Source organism: Perognathus longimembris, chromosome 19 (assembly GCF_023159225.1).
Source record: "Perognathus longimembris pacificus isolate PPM17 chromosome 19, ASM2315922v1, whole genome shotgun sequence".
NCBI classification, from domain to species: Eukaryota; Metazoa; Chordata; class Mammalia; order Rodentia; family Heteromyidae; genus Perognathus; species Perognathus longimembris.
In genome coordinates this window covers 10477834-10498506 of record NC_063179.1, presented here as the reverse complement: position 1 = coordinate 10498506, position 20673 = coordinate 10477834, and the positions used below count along the sequence as shown (strand labels likewise).

Sequence of the window (20673 nt, the reverse complement as noted above, 5' to 3'; positions counted from 1 at the left end):
CATCCATCTTGGAAGGAAAAGACACTACAGTACAACTGTCATACTTCTTATTAATAAATGCAAACAGTACTTGGCAATGTATGACAAGTCTTCCTGTGATCATGAGGATTGTTTCCGTCAGCAAATAGGCTTCATTAAAACTAAACAAACTTCTGCTAATTTTAGGGCTGGATGACAGTTTGCAACATGGAAGCAGAGGAAGCTGAAATTCACCTGTAACTGTCTACAGAATATAGGGAAACAATGAGAGACGTTATCCACTCATTTTCATGTCTGTGAATGCATGGGTGGGGGGAAGCAAGAATTTACTTCCTAAAATGTCTTTGATGCAAGAGACATTAAATAGGAGATTCTTGTTCTCAGGCAACTTAGAAATACATGTCAGGAACAGCAGGCACAGTTTTAATGAGTTTATTTAGTATAGAGAAAGTAAAGGCCACTCAGAAGAAGGAGAAGCAAGATCCAGAAACTGATTGTCCCAAGTGGTCCTAAGATCTTGCTGTGTGTTGCCTCCATCCTCCCCCCTTTCTCTCCTCCCTAAAGGGAATCCACCACGTTACGATGGTTATGTTTGAAGCATGCCAGACCTTCCCCAAAGAGGTGGTCAAAGAATGGCAAGCTTGTCTGGGCTCACAGTTGGTTATTTTCAAATAGGCAAGACCCTCTCCTGGGTGGTGGTCGGAGAAAGGTGGCTTTGGCATGGAAGATAGCCAAACCCAAGACACTCCCGTGAGTGCGGGTCATCTGTATGGGTTGGAAGGAGGAGGGCACAATCCTGATGGTGGTGGCTACTGGTGGGGCAGGGAGCAATCTGGCCAAACCAGTTCACTGAGGTCCTTGGTTTCATTCTTTTCTGTCTTTTACACTTTTGACAAAGAGCAACCACTTTTTACACGAATTGTAGCAGTTTCTTATAACTGGCATTTTGAAAGTTAATATTGATTTGGTTTCTTTATCCTTTTGCTCTGTTTACCTTTTAATTTCTACTCATAATTAGTTTTGCATTAGGGTTTTTATAAGTACTTAGGAGTTTCTCTACAAAGTAAGTGATCCAATCCTGCTCACTGCAGGATTTTGTGCAGTTTTCAGTCAGTCACCACGAAGATACATCACAACCCCAAGCTTCACTCAGTTAACAATCTAGGGCAGGGTAAGAGCTTAGAAGGTCCATGACATGAGCCACAGGATTAATTCTGATTGAAAAAATCAATTCTTTTACTGTAGCCAGTTCATTCCAAATGAGTCACTCCATCTCTTTGCCATCAATGAGGAGGAGATTGATTATGGTTCTGAGGATCAGTTGGGGTCAGATTACTATGGGGCCACCGAAGAGGGTGCCTACTAGAATTACATCTGCAATTAAGATTGATGAATTAGCACATCTAGAGATGGCATAAAATGTAGTCAATATTATCTAAGGAACTATAGTGATAGAGAAATGTCTTCTTAAAATCTCTAAAGAAATACCAGATTTCCCCTCCAGTATAACCTTCATCTTGTGGTGATAAGCTTCATATTGTAAAACAACCTACATATTTTAAAGAGTATATATATATATATATATATATATATATATATACATATATATATATGTGTGTGTGTGTGTGTGTGTATGTATATACTTAAGTATATATGCACATATACTTAAATCTTAATTTATGTATTTACTCACAATTTTTGTCACCTGCTTTGTGTTTACAAATACTACTAGTATGATAATTCCAGTACTTCTTTGGTTCATGAATGTTCATATTGCAAGATTCACTGGTAGAAAGTTCTGGGCAGGTTGATGATTGTGTGCAATTCTCTTTTAGGTGGACTTGGCCATCTAAGAAGTTGTATTTCTATAACATTTCTAGCTTAAAAAGATTTTAGATTTAACCAATTTAGTCCATAATATATTTATATTTCCTGTTGGATAAGTAATGTGGCAATATACATGTAACTTCTAAGAAACATCTTGGCATTTTTTTCCAAGCCATCACTAAATCATAATGATCTGTATTGATCCTGTATGTTTTTAAGCTTCTATATTCCATGGCAGTTTTGGAAACATGTATACTGTTAATAACCTCTGTCAACACGTCATAGCTTTGACATCAAATCGAGAATCGCTTTTTAATTTCCCTAGCTCTATTTCTGTCTAATGTTCATTTTTTAAAGGTGTGAATCAGCTGTCTGCTCATCAACTATCAAGTCTGGGAAAAAAGGCACAGTCTTGTCACGTGCTCTTTCTAGTTAGTTAACTGTATCAAAAATGAAACTTTTCATAAGGTATAATCTGACCAAACCCTATTCTTTAGGTTAAGTGATTTTGTGTCTTGGAGAGGAGAACATTTTACCCACCATTTATTTGATGGTTTGGTGAACACCATTGCTCTAAAATCAGGAATAGTTTCTTTTGATTGGAATTTGTCACAGAAAGGTTCCTCATGTCTTTGGCAGAGAGCTGAGAAAGGTGTTTGCAGAGTATCATATACACATATAAACATGAAATGTAGTAATGCCTTCACATTTGCATTTTCAAAATATAATTTTTATATAATATAATATAATTCTTTAGAAGAAAATTAGACTTCTAATACATAAGTATCTTTATATTTCTGGAATTTTTCATGAAGTTTTTATAGTTTTCAAAATATATCCTTTGCTTCTCTCTATATCTATTTAAGGCTGTTGTAAATGATAATGGCTTTCTATTTTTTATGTTGTTATTAATCGTTTTTAAAATCAACTGTTTGTATGTGTGTATGTATGTATGAGTGTGTGTGTGTTTTATGCTACAGTTTTACTGCATTCTTAATTACTTAAGAGATGTTTTGTTAACTAATTTTTTTTCTATATATGCTATCAGGCAAGGGCAACTTATTTTCTTTCTGCTTTGGATACATTTCACTTGTTTTCATGTGGCAAATTGCTCGTTATGTCTTCTGCTACTATCTGGAAGAGAATAGGTGTGATTTGTAAACTCTTCTTTCTCTTTATCTTAACGGAAATGCATTAAATATGATATTAAATGTAAGTTTATTGTAAATGTTTAGTGAAATATCTACAAAAATTCCAGGGGCATTTTTTCATAGAATGAGAAAGCAGTGATTTTAAGTTTATATGGAACCATTTTTGGCCCATATGGAAGAAAAAGTATAATACGTATAGTACATTGAAAATAACGACAACAATAAACCACTTATTTCTATAATTTGTACTTCATTTCGCTTAGGATCATCTTATGTGAGTTACCTTATATACATTGCTATTGAGCTATTGTCCTCTGCTAGGACCATCCTAGACCTCTAACTTAGTCTTTATTCACTTTAATAACATAAACTTCATTTTTATATTTCTACATTACTTCACATCACAGAACTGATAAAAATAATTCAGCTTCTGGGCTGCAGTGCATTTTCTTCCATGTTTCTCATATTTTTAGCATTTATATAAACATACAAACATGATATTATAAAATCTGAAAAGAATTATATTTATTTCATGTCTTCCTACAATGTTCATTTCACTCTGGAGTCTAAATATGTATCCATTTATACTTGTAAGATTGCTTTTATGTATGTTTCATTATTAGCTAAGTAAAATATGACAATGTTTTTCAGAACACTATCAACTCTATGTTCCTGAGTCAGCTCAAGTGGGTTCTGCTGTTGGGAAAATCAAAGCCAATGATGCGGACACAGGCTCGAATGCTGATATGACATATTCCATCATAAATGGTGACGGGGTCGGCATGTTCTCTATCTCCACGGACAAAGACACTAGGGAAGGAATTCTTTCCTTAAGGAAGGTAAATAATAGCAAGAATCCTCATGATTCACAAAATTCTCCAGTTTTCCTAGGAATGGAATAGTTGATAAAGGTACAACCAACTAATGGTCTCAGGCCATTAAAATAAAACCATCCTTTTTCGTTGAGATGTAGTCCCATTTCCTTTAGGTTACATTTGAAACTTCGGATCTTCTCAGGAAACAAAAGTGCCTGAGTTGGGAAGACGGAGTTCAGGAGACACCCCCAGTGTTGTCCCTTATCTTGGCTCTTGTTCTGTCTATGCTCAAATCACTCTGATATGCTCCAGTTAGGGGAATGTCATAAATGTCATGTAAATAAATTCTATGTCACAAAAATAAGGTATGGAGATTCTAAAAAGAAAAGGAGAGAAAAACTTGGAGAACATTAGTGGTACTATTCGTAATGAATCAAGACCTGTAATTACCTTTGACTTGTGTTTCTTGAAGACATAAACTATCTTTAAGAGTAGACTAGGGCTGGGGATATAGCCTAGTGGCAAGAGTGCCTGCCTCGGATACACGAGGCCCTAGGCTCGATTCCCCAGCACCACATATACAGAAAACGGCCAGAAGCGGCGCTGTGGCTCAAGTGGCGGAGTGCTAGCCTTGAGCGGAAGAAGACAGGGACAGTGCTCAGGCCCTGAGTCCAAGGCCCAGGACTGGCCAAAAAAAAAAAAGAAAAGAAAAAAAAAAGTAGACTACAATGTTATGAAATCCCACAGAAATATTTTCTATGAACAGGAATCAAGGATATGGGAAAGAAATGAGAAGCACACCACATTCTTTGAGAACCCATGTAGTATGTGGCAAAGAAAGGTTGTGAATCAAATAAAGAAGCACATGGTAAATAAAGACTTAAATGTTAAAATGTGAAGTTAAAAATGCTCTGAGTCAAAATAATAAAAATTCATTAAGACAAAGATATTTGAAATGAATAGGAGACTTATTGAAAGGTGCATTCGAGGAGGAAGGGACTGTAGATCACAGGTAGAAAAAACTTAGGACAAATGGCATCCTATCCAGAAACCATTGGAGGGCAAGAGAGAGACAAGAATGGCTGCAGGTAAGATTGAAAGAATCTTGCTGGAGCATGTTGGTATTGCGCAGGCTGGGGGGGGGGGGGGGATTTGTTTTTATTCAATCACAATATCTTTGGAAAATAAGAAGTAACATCGAATTTGCAAATCATGGGAAGTTTTTTCTATTGTCATTATCTGAAATACAAACATATACCATTGATGTGAGGACAGTGGAGAGATTTTCCCATTCTCCAGGACCACACATGATTTGACTTTACCGGAAATATGAAGGTAAAAAATAAATGGCTGTGTGCATTTACTTAACATGCTTACATATTTTCAAGAGAAAAATGCTTGAACCATGCAAATAATATTTCTGATGTATTCAACATAGTGGCTACAGTTTAGTCTTTCACCTTTTTTTTTCTATTTGTTTTAATAAGTAGCCTAGACCTGGTTCCTCTTAAATTTGTGACTGCATTCAAATGATTTTTAAATCCTTCAGGTTAGCATTCCCAATTTCACTATTATTTCATTGCTGTGTTTTAGAGTACACATGGTTGCACTATTAAAAGTAAATTATATTCCACAGTTTACTTTTACCTTTGAGAAATAGGAATCCAGATGGTAGAAAATGGATGAAAAATCCTCAAAGTCCTCTTTTCTTATTTAATCTCTAAGGCAGCTCACCTCAGCCAGTCAAGCGCAAAAGCTAATCTCCTCAGTGATCAAAATCAGCACTGCTTTATAAGCCAGGCAGCAGGAGCCTCTGCACATCCCACCCCTATCATTCCTTCATCAGAAAATTGCCAAGTCAAATCCAAGGAAGCATGCGGTGGGACATTGTAAATACACTTTGATAACTTTCATTCTTTGTTTAATGGCGCCTAACTGGGTGAAAAGGGGAAAAGAGATAAGGATGCATGCAATTTGTTGTTCTCTTTTCTCTGGCATAACCCTCAGAAGCTATGGGGGTGCTCCTCCTTTGCTGTCCCTCAAATCTCACTTACGTTTCCTGAATCAATTTTACAGTTGTTCTAAGGGCTATTATTTTAACTCTAAAGTGCTAATCCTATTTCTTCTCTCAACTCTTAGCAAGTGCTTTGTACTGTGACTTTATCTTCTTCAGTTTATTCACTTACACACAGCATGCCTATTAAGTAAAAAGAAAACAAAAACAAACAAACAAAAAAAACAGATGGAAAAACATAAGATCTTTGTACTAAAATGAGTTACAAATCTTGATTTGTCATTTATGTATGACTTTATCCCAATGTATATGGCTTATCTTTTTGAACCCCCAGTTAGCTTATTTTAGTACTTTTCAGTGTGGTTATAAAATAGCTAACCTAAGGTGAAAACTGCTGTAAACTGTATCCAGCTCATAGCGAACACTACTTTTTCAATGGCTCTGGATTTACTCTTCTTCTTTCTCTTTTTCCACAAGTTTGTAAGTTTTTCTTCCTAGACATTGCATGTCACTCTTCTGCCTTCCTTCTTTCATGTTGCTTAGTTCATCTACAAGCTCTAATGTGGAAGCACCCTTCCAGGGAAAGTTGTTCTTTTGTTCCTCCATGATCCACTTCCTCCTTCTTCCTCTGTAAGAGCAGAATCTTCCTTTCCTCTGATTGCTATATATTCTTTTGTAGAATAAAATGATCTGGATATATTACAGTCACAATCTAATTTGCTATGTTCCTTTCCTTTTTCATATCTGTTTTAAGTATAAATTTAAAATATTCTCTGTGGAGATAAAGTAATAATTTCACATTCCCCTTGAAGCTTCTGATTGTGATAAGACCTTCTAATTAATTCACTGTGAAAGCACTGATAATTTGTCTGACTGTGGCTATAAGAGATATTAATAATTACTAAAACTAAAGATTGCATGTGTTTTAATGTTTTTCTATACTCACAATATGTAAATGGAGTTACAACATTTCATTAAACAAGTGATTTGATGTGGATCATATGAACAAAAAATATTCTGAAACTATTTTTGAAGTTTTTGTCAGTTCTAAGAAAAAGCACGAAATAGGTTCAGAAGTAAGCAAATTATGTTTATTCCATATTCCATACTTAGGGAGGGGGGGTTACCAGTCTATGCTCACTGACATTTTGTTTAGTATCCCTTAGGTAGCAATGAGTAACAAAAGATGATTAGGATTTCTTTACTACTAGATTTTAATTCTTTTGGATTGTGAGCCACAAAGAGCAACAATAAGACACGGCAACCACTGGTAAATTTCACAAAATTGTGATCATTCTTAGGAGGCTACTAGTTAAAAGCAATGAAGAATTATGAAATTTAACTAGGAAGTTAATTATCAGAAAAACTCATTTAAGTTTGTGTTTTCTTATAAGGTTTTAGTTGTTTGTTTGTTTTTGATATGTTCTGTTAATTGAAAGGTTATATAAAGAGAGAATTTGAGGTTCCCATCCAACAAAATGCACCACTGGATTCTAATGACAGGACTGCTATTGAATGACATTGCTTCCCTTATTAAAGTGTAGGTATGACACGGAATCCACACTTGAAATTTCATTGACTGTTCCTTTAAACACACATATCCCTACAATAAAAATTTGCACATTAGCTAACAACTAATAATCTGATGAAATATTCTGAAAATTGAGCTCTATGTATCAATGGCTAATGGTAAGCTTTCATGTGTTGATCCCCCATATATATATATATACATACATATCACTATATATAATCATATATATTAGTTATCCTGTATATATAGTTATATTACATATATTATATACTTAATTATATTATATATGTGTATAATACATATTTATAATAAATATTTTATATAACATATAGAGTTATTTCTATACTTATATACTTATTTATATATTTTATATATAACTAATTATATATAACTCTATATGTGTCCAATATTTATTTATGTTTATATTATATATTTGTATATAATATATTTATATATAACATATTTGTATAGTTATACATATGCATGACATATATGCACTTAAATACATACATGAGGGTCAATGCATTAACTTATGTATGATATAGAGCCTGAAAATTCGATGAAAGGTATTTATACTTATTTCTTATATTCAAACAAGAAGCAACTAACATCATACAAATTTTTTTATCTATATCTCTGGACTTATCCACAATGTATACATATACACTCCTCTGTCTATAGTAAAAACATTCATTCTGGTCTCAAAAAAGTTCTAGCTTCTAGAAAAGACCTTAAATCAGGACCATGCACTAAACTATCATAAGAAAGTCAAGCTCGAGAAATATTATGTAAGTGAATTATAATTTCTGTGCTTTAGCAAATATCATCACTTAAAATGTACATAGTATGAAAAAGAAAGTAATAATCATGTCACCTGGGACCACAGGACTTGGCAATTGTTTTAACAAGTGGAATGGCATTTTTGTTAGCACATGAAACGGTGTGGCTTAGCCCTGTCATTACCCTTCCACCCACCTTGAAAACCTGAATGAAGTTATAGAACAGAACATAAAGAAGAAGCCATAAGGATTATCTTTCTTCTTACTTAGGTGAACAAAAATATAGGTCTTCTTTGAACTCGGAGAAGAATTAAATCATAGAGTAATTCAGGTAAACACCCTTTTTATGTCTTTGTTTTCATAATAGTAGAAAAGATTATGGAGGAACAAAGTATTAAATAGGCAATGATGACTGAAAAAGTTTGAAGGAAAAGATAACTATCTATGGTAATGTGAAATGCATGAATAGTATTAAAGAAATAAAACAATTATTTTATCAGTGAGAGAAAGTAGTGTAAAAGTAGCTATAAAGAGCAATACGATAAATTAAGACCGTTAATATGATAATATTTAATACGATAATTAAGACAGTTAAATCTAAAATTCAGAGCCAACTTTTTGCAAGTAAGATATTTAATTAGGATATAGAACAATAGCAAAGAAACAGAGCAGCTCATCCTATATTTTCTGTGCCTTGATAAGGATTATTGTCAATGGACTTGTGATATGCAAGAAGAGCCTCTTGCTAGATAAATTCTGCTGTTTACTTCCAATGTCATCATCAGTTCAATGTAGTATACTTATGATACTGCAGAATTCATGTCTGTCTCCTGTGAGAAATAGATTCCTAAAATCTCAATGTACCTATAACCTATGTACTACAGAATCAAATCCAAGTTCCAAATCTTATCTGAACCTCCCCAAGTCATAAGTACTAAATCTCTTTGTTTGAACCAGCTGTGCGTAAGATAGTAGGTAGTGTCCGCCTTAAGATATTCATCTTTATCTATTGAAATGTGAACCTAGAGATTAAGATATCTGCTTCCAAAACTGCAGAGATTGGAGAGGTTTAGAATTATAAACACTGACATTCCAAAAAGGGGGTGATGAAAAGGATAAAGGAGTCTGTCACCCCAAAACAAGTTTAACATCCAGGAAAAGAAGTTTTCCATTGACTTTTAAGCTATATTTATTACTCTCTAGAGTTCAAGTCATAATCTGAGCCTATAGTTTTTTTTACAAGCCATTGCTTTTGCACTGTGTATAAATTGCCCCAAAAAAGGTCGTCACCTATTCCAGCAGGCCCAAAATGAACAGCAGGCAGGCAGTTAAATCATTTGTTTTATCTCATCACAGAAAACTTTGACATTGTTAAAATGTGACTGTTTAGGGTGAGGGTGGAAGGAGAGCAAAAAGAATAATGGAGGATACGTCACATTAAAATAAGTGGTATCGGGGCTGGGAATATGGCCTAGTGGCATGAGTGCTTGCCTCATATACATGAGGCCCTGGGTTCGATTCCTCAGCACCACATATACAGAAAACGGCCAGAAGTGGTGCTGTGGCTCAAGTGGCAGAGTGCTAGCCTTGAGCAAAAGGAAGCCAGGGACAGTGCTCAGGCCCTGAGTCCAAGGCCCAGGACTGGCCAAAAAAAAAATAATAATAATAATAATAATAATAAGTGGTATCTATGAAGATAGCATAAAGAAAGCTACTGAACCATAAAGGTGTTGGCAGAATGGGAGAATGAGAGCAATAGATCCATTTAATCACATTAAATTAGTATATATTCACATATGAATTACCATAGTGACCCCATTTGTAAAATTAATTTGCAGCAAATACAAAAAAAATCATAAAAATCTTAAATAGGCTCTACTGGTTAAGGGTGCTAGTGAGAATGTATAGGTCTATGGAGAGATAAAAATTGACCAAGTCTTAAGTTTCTGTTATGAAAACACAACCACGAAAAGTGTTAAAATTATTTCAAGAACAGGAGAGATAGAGAGGATACTTTTCATCAGGCCACACTGTATCTATAGATAGATTCATAGAAACCAACAGTGGAGGCTCCAGTGATTCATGTCTATAATCCTAGCTATACAGGAGGCTGATTTTCGAGAAGCTCAGTTTGAAACCAGTCTGGGCAGACTGTTATCTCCAATTAATCAGCCAAAGCTAGAACTGGTAGCTCTAGTTTTGAGCAACAAAGCTGTGTGAGACTTTTCCATGCCTGAGTTGAAGCCCCAGTAAAGCCACACACACACACACACACACACACACACACACACACACACACACACACACACAAAGTAATAATAAAAATGGAATATGTTATGTTATTCCGTTCACCCTTTTTAGCAAGTTCAAGATCCTTAGTTCTTATAAAAAATATCACTTGTCTCTGCATACTAATCTAACGGGTGTGTCATTCCCCATTTCTGCAGACAGTGGACAGTGCATATGGAATTGCTCTCCTTTGTTCACATTCTGAGCAGCATTTGTTAGCAAGTTTTTGATAATATGTACTGTGCCTTGTGAAGTGATTACTTACTGCCATTTTGATGTGTGCATCACTGATGATTTGTGGCCTTTGAGCATTTTTCTCCTCTGTATATTCACCAAGTGGCTATTTTGACTCTCTCCTTTTAAGAAAGAGTTTTGTCATTATAACCTTGTTTTTTACAATGTTATTTATTTACTTATTTATGTTGCTATTTTTTCCCTATCATCTTCTATAATCTGGATATTAATCCCTTGCCAAATGCACAGTTTGCAAATGCTCTCTTTCCTCCCGTCTGTTGTCTCCACTCTGTTATGTCCTTTGCTGGGCAGGAGCTTTGTAGCTTGATGATTTTTATACCCAAAACATATCTTTAACAAGTCCAAATTATTGAAGTCTTTCCTCTGTTTTCATCACATAGCTTTGCACTTTGGGTTTTTATATTGAAATCACAAATACATTTTATTAATTTCTGTATGTGGTAAAAAAAATGAGTTCAGACTCCTTCTTCAATTCATTCATCAAGTTTTACCAGCACCATTTATATAGGAGTGTCATTTTCCAAATTCCCAAATATGTGTGCTTGGCAGCTTTGGCCAAAGTCACTTGGCTGTGATCCTTCTGCTGGTACATATCCAAAGGATAAGACATCCCTGTGCTAGAGAGACATCCACGCCCATGGTTACTGCAGCCCTAGTCGGAACAGCAAGGACAGTGAGTCAACCCACGTGTACATCAACAGACAATGGAATAAGGAAAATAGCGTGTGTGTGTGTGTGTGTGTGTGTGTGTACACACACACAATAAATATCCTGTTTGAAAATAAAGAAGTGAAATCTTGTCCTTTGTGTCAGAAAAATAAATTAAAAGAGTGACTTCAGAATAAAACAGCACACAATGTTATTCATATACCTGGAAACTTATACACAAAGGGGTGGAGATTTAGAATGGGGATTACCAATGGCCACTGCAGGTAAAAGAGGAGGAATGTTCAGGGCCAGACTGCTCAATGTATTGACTAATTAAACAAAACCAACTTAGAAGATAAATTCTGAGTGTATTTTTATACAGAAGAGTCATTACAAGTATTATATAAGTAAATATATGTAGAAGCAAGTTAAGGCTGTAAGATGCGTTAAGTATTAAAGATTTATGTCATTTTTAAATCTCGATGAATATCAAGTGTTTTAAAGCTTGATCATTTAAGTTTGTATAGTTAATTAAGCATAAGACAATAAATAGTAAGAGTCTCCAAAAATTCATGTTTCTACATCAGTGGGAAAATTTTTTCTAGTTGTTACCTTCTTTAGAATTAGATAAAATCGCCATGGATTCTGCCTTAAAATTCTTCTTTAGATGCTATTATTGGGGAAAAACAAAAAAAAACCCTATTTGACACCAAATTAGAATGGCTTAACCCTGCAAAGTCATTGTTGCAAAGTCGATAACTAGTAGTGCTCATTGGAAAAAAATGTGAAAGTCTTAATACGGGAATTCCTTTTTCTCCCGTCAGCCCCTGAACTATGAGAAGAAGAAATCGTACACTCTCAACATTGAGGGAGCCAACACGCACCTTGACTTTCGCTTTTCTCACTTGGGTCCTTTTAAAGACGCCACCATGCTGAAGATCATAGTCGGGGATGTGGACGAACCGCCACTCTTTTCCATGCCTTCCTATGTCATGGAAGTCTATGAAAATGCCAGAGTCGGGACCACCGTGGGCTCGGTGTTGGCACAAGATCCTGACAGTGCTAATAGTGTAGTAAGGTATGTACGGTACGCAAGAGCTCTCAGTTACAGAAAATTTATATTGTGCGAGACATATATTTAATATGAATTAGATGCCATTCAACATTTCATTTCCATGTTCTTCTCCACGTTTCTTATTAAAATATAATGTTAATTAATTGGGCTTTGGGATGTTCTGAAGTTTTAATTTAAGGCATTTCACTTTCCAGGTAGGCCGCCTGTCACTTCAGCCATGACCCTGTTCCTTTTTTGTTTTACCTGGTTTTTGTTGTTGTTTTAGTTTGGGGGGGTTACTGGGTGGTTTTTGTTTTTTTCTCCCAGATGGGCTTTCATATTTTGAATTGGGCTCACCTTGGGTTGAGATTATTTTAGCTATGCCACCATATAGCTTGGATTTAAATGTGCTATTCATCATACCTAGCTTAGTTAAAATTTTATCTGAGTAACTTAGCATATAAAATTTGTCAAAGTAATAATGTGTGTAAGCCATGTTAGTTAATGTATCACTGAACCTACAGTTTAATCTTTGCACTTGAGTTAGTGGATAGGAGCATGATCTGTTGAGAAAATTAGAAAATTAGTTTAGAATTAAGCATAATCTAGAAATGTGCTTTTTTATTTCTTTAATTTTTCTTTTTTTGTCCTTAATGTGAATTTTTTTCGTTTTTTTAACTAATTGTCAAAGTGATGTACAAACAGCTTACAGTTTCATACGTTAGGCCTTGGGTAAATTTCTTGTACTGATAAGAATGTAACATCCAGATAATAACCTCATTGATAATTTACTTCTAGTTAATCTATGGGAACTAGGATTTAGTTAATTACCAATCCTTATCAACACAAAATAAAAATACTATCATTTAGATGCGAGGGCTCATGGACATAATCCTAGCCACTCAGTTAGCTGAGATCTTAGGATTTTGGTTAAAAGACAGTTAAAAGACAGGACTCAATTAGCTTACTCAGTGCTGAGTCCTTGAATTCTAGCCCCAAGACCAGCAAATAAAAGGAAAGAAAGAAAGGGAAAAGGAAAGAAAGAATGGAGGAGGAGGAGGAAGAGGAGGAGGAGGGGGGAGGAGGAGGAGGAGGAGGAGGATTTGAGAAAAATAGGAGAAGGAAGGAAAGAATGAAAGGAAAGAAGGGAAGGAGGAAGGGAGGAAAGGAGGGAAGGAGAAGAGGAAGGAAAGAAGGGAGGAAAGAAGGGAGGGAGGAAAGAAGAAAATAAGGGAGGAAAGTTTTTAAACAAGGCCTACCTTTGAGTAACTGTGAGAGTACATGAAGCAATAAGCACAAAAGACTACAGTGGCCTACACCTAATAATCCCTTTACAAATACAGTCCAGGGGCTGCTGTGTAGATAGAAGACTAGTATGTGAATTCTAATATTACTGTGACTAGCTGAAGAACATTCATTGAAGACTGCTAATTCTCATATTCCTAATGCATGAGGAAATATTTTTTTCCAAGTTAACCATATTGGACTGAGTTGTGTTAGTAAGAAAACAGAATTGAGCATTCCCTAGGATACATAGAGGTGATTGATACATTGTTGTCAAATCCTAATGGAAGGGACTGTACTATTAGCATAAGATTTATTCTTTCCGTTTTGTTTTGGCAGACAACTAAAACGAATCCTGCTGCAGTTGCCTTAAACTAATTAGATACCCCATAGCTACACTTTGGGACATCATTTACATAATATTTACTCTTCATTTTAATATAAATATGTCATTCACATGGGCCTCTGCGTGTAAATGTTGAATACCAAACAGAAAAGAATAACAAACCCAGGAGGCAGCCTCCTGTTCCACCTTTCTCAGGGATCAAGTGTTTGTACTAATTAAGGAAAACCACCTTGAAAACATTTATCCTGCCATGTGCCCTGAAATGCAATTAACTGCGTATTTGGAGACTGGCAAGGAAAGGTACTTTGAATCTTTTGTGTATTTAAAAAAAAAATCTTGAGTTTGGCCTTTGGTATGTCAATTTTCTATTAGCCAAATTCTTCAGGAATTTGTAGCACAGCATGTGCATTTTTGTCTTTTTCCACTCCAGATAACATACATTTTGCAGTAATGTACTCATCACTTTTTTTTCTAAAGAAAAAGAGGTAAAATTAGAGCCTCGTTATTTACCAGCTGCAGAAATTTGATTACCGTGGTCTATATTTTATTTTCTAGCATATTGCCAAGGGAATTTAGGGATCTCAAACACTAACTTCTGAGCTGAGCAATCCAACTTAGACAGAAGAGAATTTAGAAAGAAATGTGAGACTTTCTCATGAGAACTTGGAATACTGTGGCTGTCCATTGCTTGTCTGTTGATAGGTTCTATAAACTTTTGTAAATCCACAAAATAGCATGCATTTGACCTATGGTGAAACTAAAACTTTCAAATTCACTATTTTCATTTAATTTGCAAAGTGAAATTTCAGAAGGTAAACACAGATGCTATACTCTGAAAAGTTTTAACACAGAATGCAATGTCTAACATATAATTCAGCCACTAAAACCCAAAAACTTTCACATATGCAAAATTCAAGGGCTTAAAATTTACAAAATGAGCATTCAGAAAGACACTGATAAGTCCTTGAGCCTATGACATCCTTTGACTGAATTCTCTCTGTATAACAGGTCAGTGGGGTTATAAAGGTAGCTATTTTTTAAATCTAGGAACTCATATATAAGATATTCTTATACTTAGAGCTTCTCCATAAGCTAAGACTGGAAATATTCAGGACTTGATTTGGCATGAGAACAAATTGCTAGCCAGCAGTGTTTTTTCTCACCTGATTCAGAGAGCTTAACTGAATTTTCACAGTTCTCTATTGCCTATTCTTCCTTTCATTCATGAGAAGTTTTGATAATCTGAATTTATCAGTATAATAAACTATTTAGTACTTATAGGTTTTCTGTAAATAATAACTTGAAACGACATAAAAGTAATATTAACTTTTTAAAAAATGCATATGGACTATATTTCAGATTCAAGACTTTGCCTTAAGTTACTGAAGTGTTCAAAATAGTGTGTATATTGATTAAACTTTATTTATTTATTACACTAGAGATTGTAGTAAATAAATTACAAAACAGCTACTTAGAGAGGAAAAAATCATAAAGAAATATACTTTACAGTTCATGTGTATCTTTAGTATCTGAAGTGTGAAAATTAGAAGAAATGTTCTATTCTTCAGCTAACATATCCCAGTATAAACCACTGAACAAATAGATTCCCATTTTATAACTTTAAACTTAATATCTCTTAGTGAGATGGAGGTAAGTTTGTCATCAAAATGAAAAATAACTTTTCCAATGTACTTGAATATCACTACTAGTTACCTTTAGTTTTTGCCTTCATAATCAAAGGAAAATTGTATTTCAAATATTGAACTGGGTAAACTTTTTGAAAGTAGTTTCTGTTGAAGAACCTATTTGAATACAAAGTAGTCTTTATAGATATTGACTGTTGTTTGCAGTTACAGATTGTCTAGCTTATTGTTCTGTGAAATGCCAATATGAATAATTTATTTTCACCTTATTTTCAATATAACACAATTTCTTTCTATTTGTCTTATTTTTTAAATATATTTACGAAATATGAAATGGTGTATAGGTTGTATGCTCAAAAAGAAGGAAGTTATATGAATAAGATTATACTGGCAACTGTGCCATTAGTGAATACATGGTAAATTGTGTCTATAATACTCACTAGATAAAGCTACAGTGTTTTAATTTTTTCTATTTCCTCACCTGATATTCAGGCATTTCTCAGTAAAAGATGAAAGAAGTCCATGATACATTATAAAGAAAAAAATTCCTGAATTAGTTTAATTGAATTCAAATATGCTAATAGGAATCTGAATGGCCAGAATCTTAGCTTCTGAGAAGGTAGAGGAAGGAGAATCATGGTTCAAAGCCTGCCCAGATACATAGTTAGCCAAATCCTATTTTAACCAATAGACTGCATGTTTTTTAATCTATCATTACCTCTCCATCAGAGAAATATGGTCCAGGCTAGGCTAAAGAAAAACAAAACCAAAATACACCAGACCTTTCTCAAAAGGTAAAATGACTGAGGATATAGTCCAACTGCTAGATTACCTACAGAGCAAGCATGAAGGCAAAGACCTGAGTTCAAACACTATTATCAAAGAACTATATTAATAATCAAAGCAATTTATATGTATAACAATTTCATAACAGCATACATTATTTTGTGCAACAAAATTGAATTTTTGAAAATTTGAATTGAAATATGATGGAGATATAAGGAATCAATAGACGTGTGATAGAATTTCTGACTTAGATTGAAAGGTTATGATTGGGCTGGGAATGTGGCCTAGTGGTAGAGTGCTCGCCTTGTATACATGAAGCCCTGGGTTCGATTCCCCAGCACCACATATATAGAAAACGGCCAGAAGTGGTGCCATGGCTCAAGTGGTAGAGTGCTAGCCTTGAGCAAAAAGAAGCCAGGGACAGTGCTCAGACCCTGAGTTCAAGGCCCAGGACTGACAAAAACAAACAAACAAACAAAACAAAAACAAAAAAAAGAAAGGTTATGATTGTTTATTGGCATAATCATGCAACACTATATACTAAAAAATGTGTATGTTCTCCTGCATGCTCAGCTGGTTGCTCTAGTGTTTGAGCTCAACTGTTACTTTACCAGCCTGATTTTCTGCTGGTTATGTTGGAGATAGGGTCTCACAGACTCTTCAGCCAGGACTGGCATAGATTTTATGTAAATTGCGTATGTAATGAAGCATATTGTACTGATAAAGAAACACACAAGTCCTTGCCTATGACTGAAAGAATTTTTCACTCATTTACAAAGCACTGTTTTATAGCATATTAGTAGAAATCCACAAGCAAAATTTGCTGTTTATATATTTTGTCATAGAAATAAAGTATCTTTAAAGATGTGTTTGGTTTTTTATCTTCAGTTTTTATTTATTCAGGCTTGATTTTGCTAACTGTGAGCTAGAAAAATAAAATATCAAAACTCGAAAGATTATACATAAGTTTGACAATAAAAATTTGAAAAAAATAAAGAAAGAAAGATTTTAACATTAATCTTAGCGTAGGACCTTTTCACTAGGCAAACGATGCCCAGGTTATCCCCAAATACTGTTGAATAATTTTATGAAGTAGAAATATAGGTTTGCTTTAGGAGAGCATATGAATCAATAAGTTTTGTTATGAAAATGATTTGAAAAATGTGTTACTGACAATTTATTTACTTGTTTACTTGCTAGTTGTTTCACAGTTTTATAGATTCTAGGCCCCATGCTCTATTATTGGGCTATCTCCCCAGTTCTCATTTATGTTTGAATTATGTGTTTGGTAAACCGTTTTGTGAATAAACGTCATTCTTAATTCTTAAAATTAGAATTAATTCTGTATCTTCTCCTCAACAATAACTTTGAATTATTCCTTTTCTCTCACATTGCCATTTATCCTTTTCTTGAATGTGTGTCACCATGACTGGGCAGAAATCCAAGGGTAGTTAAGTGGAACTACTTAGTTCGACTTGAGTCAAAATTCAATTGCAGCTGTGGAATAGTGCTTCATGGGCCGAACATCTCACAGTATTTAGTCTTTCTATGTTGATTTCCCAGAAGAACTGGATCACATAAGAAATAAGAAAAAAATCAGGCTGTGGGTATATGCCTACCATCTTGCCTATTAGTCTATTAGAAGAGTATAGGTTTAACTTTTCTTAAGACAAATAAAAACATTTTTCCATTCAACTCAAGCTTTTAACTTAAAATTTTCATTTTGATTCCCTGTAGTCCAAATACCACTTCTTAGCACTATTCTCATAGTTATTTAGTTTTTATCTTTCAAGTCTAGATGAAATGTTACATTAGCAAAGATTTAAATAGATGGATGAGCTGGTAGAAGTTTTAGCCAAGAGTGATAAGCTCCCTCCTTAAATAATCCTTGGAAAAAAGACCTGGGTCTTTTTTTAACCATAGTTATTCCTAATGACATTATTCATCTATAGGAATCTTTGTTATCTATATTAAATGAAGAATAACCCTCAGACTGAGGGTTTTTAGAAGCAATTAACTGTGACACGTATATCTTAGAGTGAGGTCAGACTTTACTTGCCCGGTCTGCTAAACATAGGGACGTAATTCATTCAGCTTCCCCTTTATAAGGCAGCCCTACCAGAGGCTATGAAGAAGATACAATAGGTCTAGATATTGTGCTGTTTGGTGTAGATTTATCTTCATTTCTCTGCTATAATGAAACTCCAAGGCAAATTGATCTCTGGTATTGGTGAGTTTCCTTATAGCATTTTCTGTCTTTCAGTCATTCATTGCTCTCTGTGTTGCTACCATTTTTATTTGTAGGTTTGATAACTTTTTAATTTTTTTTTATTTCCTCCCTTCCCTTCCATTTCCTCCCTCTCCCGTCCCCTCCCCTTCCTTCCTTTCTTTGCTCTGCCCTTCTCTCCCTCAGCCTTCCCTTCCCTCCTCTTCCTTCCCTTCCCGTTTTTCTTTCTTTAAATCTGGAAGTTAATTAAGCATTATTACAGGAACTACAGATAAAATATTGCACAAAATTGTGAAGTTGCTATACAAATATTTAATCAAATAATGAAATTTAAATTACAGTTAAATATTTTAATATATTTCATTAAACACGTCCCTTTATTCAGTCCTACTTTCTGCATCATGATATCCAGTGTGAAGTATTATCTTTATGCTTCTAGGTACTTCATCAATGACAATGCAGAGGAGGACAGATTTTTCAACATTGATCCCAATACTGGAACCATTAAGACCACAAAGGTTCTGGACAGAGAAGAAACTCCTTGGTACAATATCACAGTCTCTGCTTCAGAAAATGGTAAATTTTATCATAAGAAAAGATGTCACTTGCGCATGAATTTTTGTATACAAATGTCCCAGACAGAATATTTCCCATGGTTTTTGTTTGTGCTGTCAGAATCTAGCAGAATATAAGAAAAATTCAGACATATTTTCTCATTGTTGGATCACATACCTTTTCCTCCACTTTAATCACAGACTAGTGGTAGAAAATTGGCATCAAACAGACATTAGTTCTCATCCTTGAGTCTTTGAATCACTGCCTTGTTGGAAAGTCATTGGAAGAAGGATACTCATCCAAAAAGGTTTAGAGAAAATGAAGAGTGGCAATATTTGCCTCTGGATGATTTTATCAGTATATTACTTTTGCTTAAGCTTCAAATAACATATATTAGTTGGATAGTAGAGGAAACATTCATGGAATTTCAGTAGTAGATAGAGCTAAGGTATCTTCAAGAAATATATAATACAAAATTCAGGATAACCTGCAATTTAAACCTCCAGCCAGAATGTTGCATTACAGTGAATACTCAAATTCAGGGGAAAAAATGAGCACAAATACCAATAATTATCTACAGATTCATGATGTGGGTGTGATTGTGCCCAAAATAAAAATCCCTTTAAGAAAGTGATTGACTATGAGGACAATAATGAAGTGTAATTACCGCCAGTTTAGAATTATGTGAAAAAATTACATAAATCTTTAAGAAGTATTTCAATATTTCTATATTAAATTTAATTTAAATTAATTTAAGTTTAATTTAAATTTCATTTAATATAAGCTTCAAATCATTTAATCTTCATTTAATATAGAAATTAATATGTTTCTCTAAACACAAAATATACCTGCCATAGTTTATCCTCAAAAATAGTAGTATATAAAATGAATTCTTTTTATTTTTTTCCCCTAGGAGAAAATTCAAACATCAACATTTGAAAATTATGATATTAAAAATATATTAACATATTTGCTTAAATAGTTATGTAGTATATAATTCATCCTTTGGATGTACACCATTCATTGACATTCAGAGAATTTTATATCTAATTCCACATTGCAATTATGCTTTTATTGCTCTGAGAAAAAAAATCTGTGCCCCTAAGTCATCATTTCTCAGGTGTCTCTACTCTAGGAAGCAATTTGTAATTTTGTACATCTATGTATGTGTCTATTTTTGCTATTTCTTATGAAGTATATAATGTGCAACACTTGGAAATTGGTTTGGTTCACTTAGCATAATGTTTTTTTTTTAAATTTTTAACAAATGCCATATATATTGCTTGCATTTTTTTAAATTACTGAAATCTATTCTAGGAATGGGTCTACCAATTTTATTTCTTTGTTGTTGTGCCTGGCTTTTCTGTTTCCAGAAAACAGAGGCAGTGAGGCAGTTCCATTTCATAATAAATTCCCAATTGTTTCAGTCAACACTTTTTTATCTTATGACTTAAATGTCCAGTATTTTTTGTAAGAAGTGACACCTCATT

The 20673-nt window shown here is 34.2% G+C and overlaps 1 protein-coding gene across 1 annotated transcript in view; it reads left to right on the top strand.

Moving 5' to 3' along the window:
- Cdh18 (cadherin 18) overlaps positions 1-20673 on the top strand; it is a 332938-nt gene that overhangs the window by 270686 nt on the left and 41579 nt on the right. Inside the window, exons 6-8 of the mRNA XM_048368427.1 lie at positions 3609-3796; positions 12113-12366; positions 19068-19204. Of these exons, the coding sequence (XP_048224384.1) occupies positions 3609-3796; positions 12113-12366; positions 19068-19204 (579 nt within the window). The remainder of the gene's footprint in view (positions 1-3608; positions 3797-12112; positions 12367-19067; positions 19205-20673) is intronic.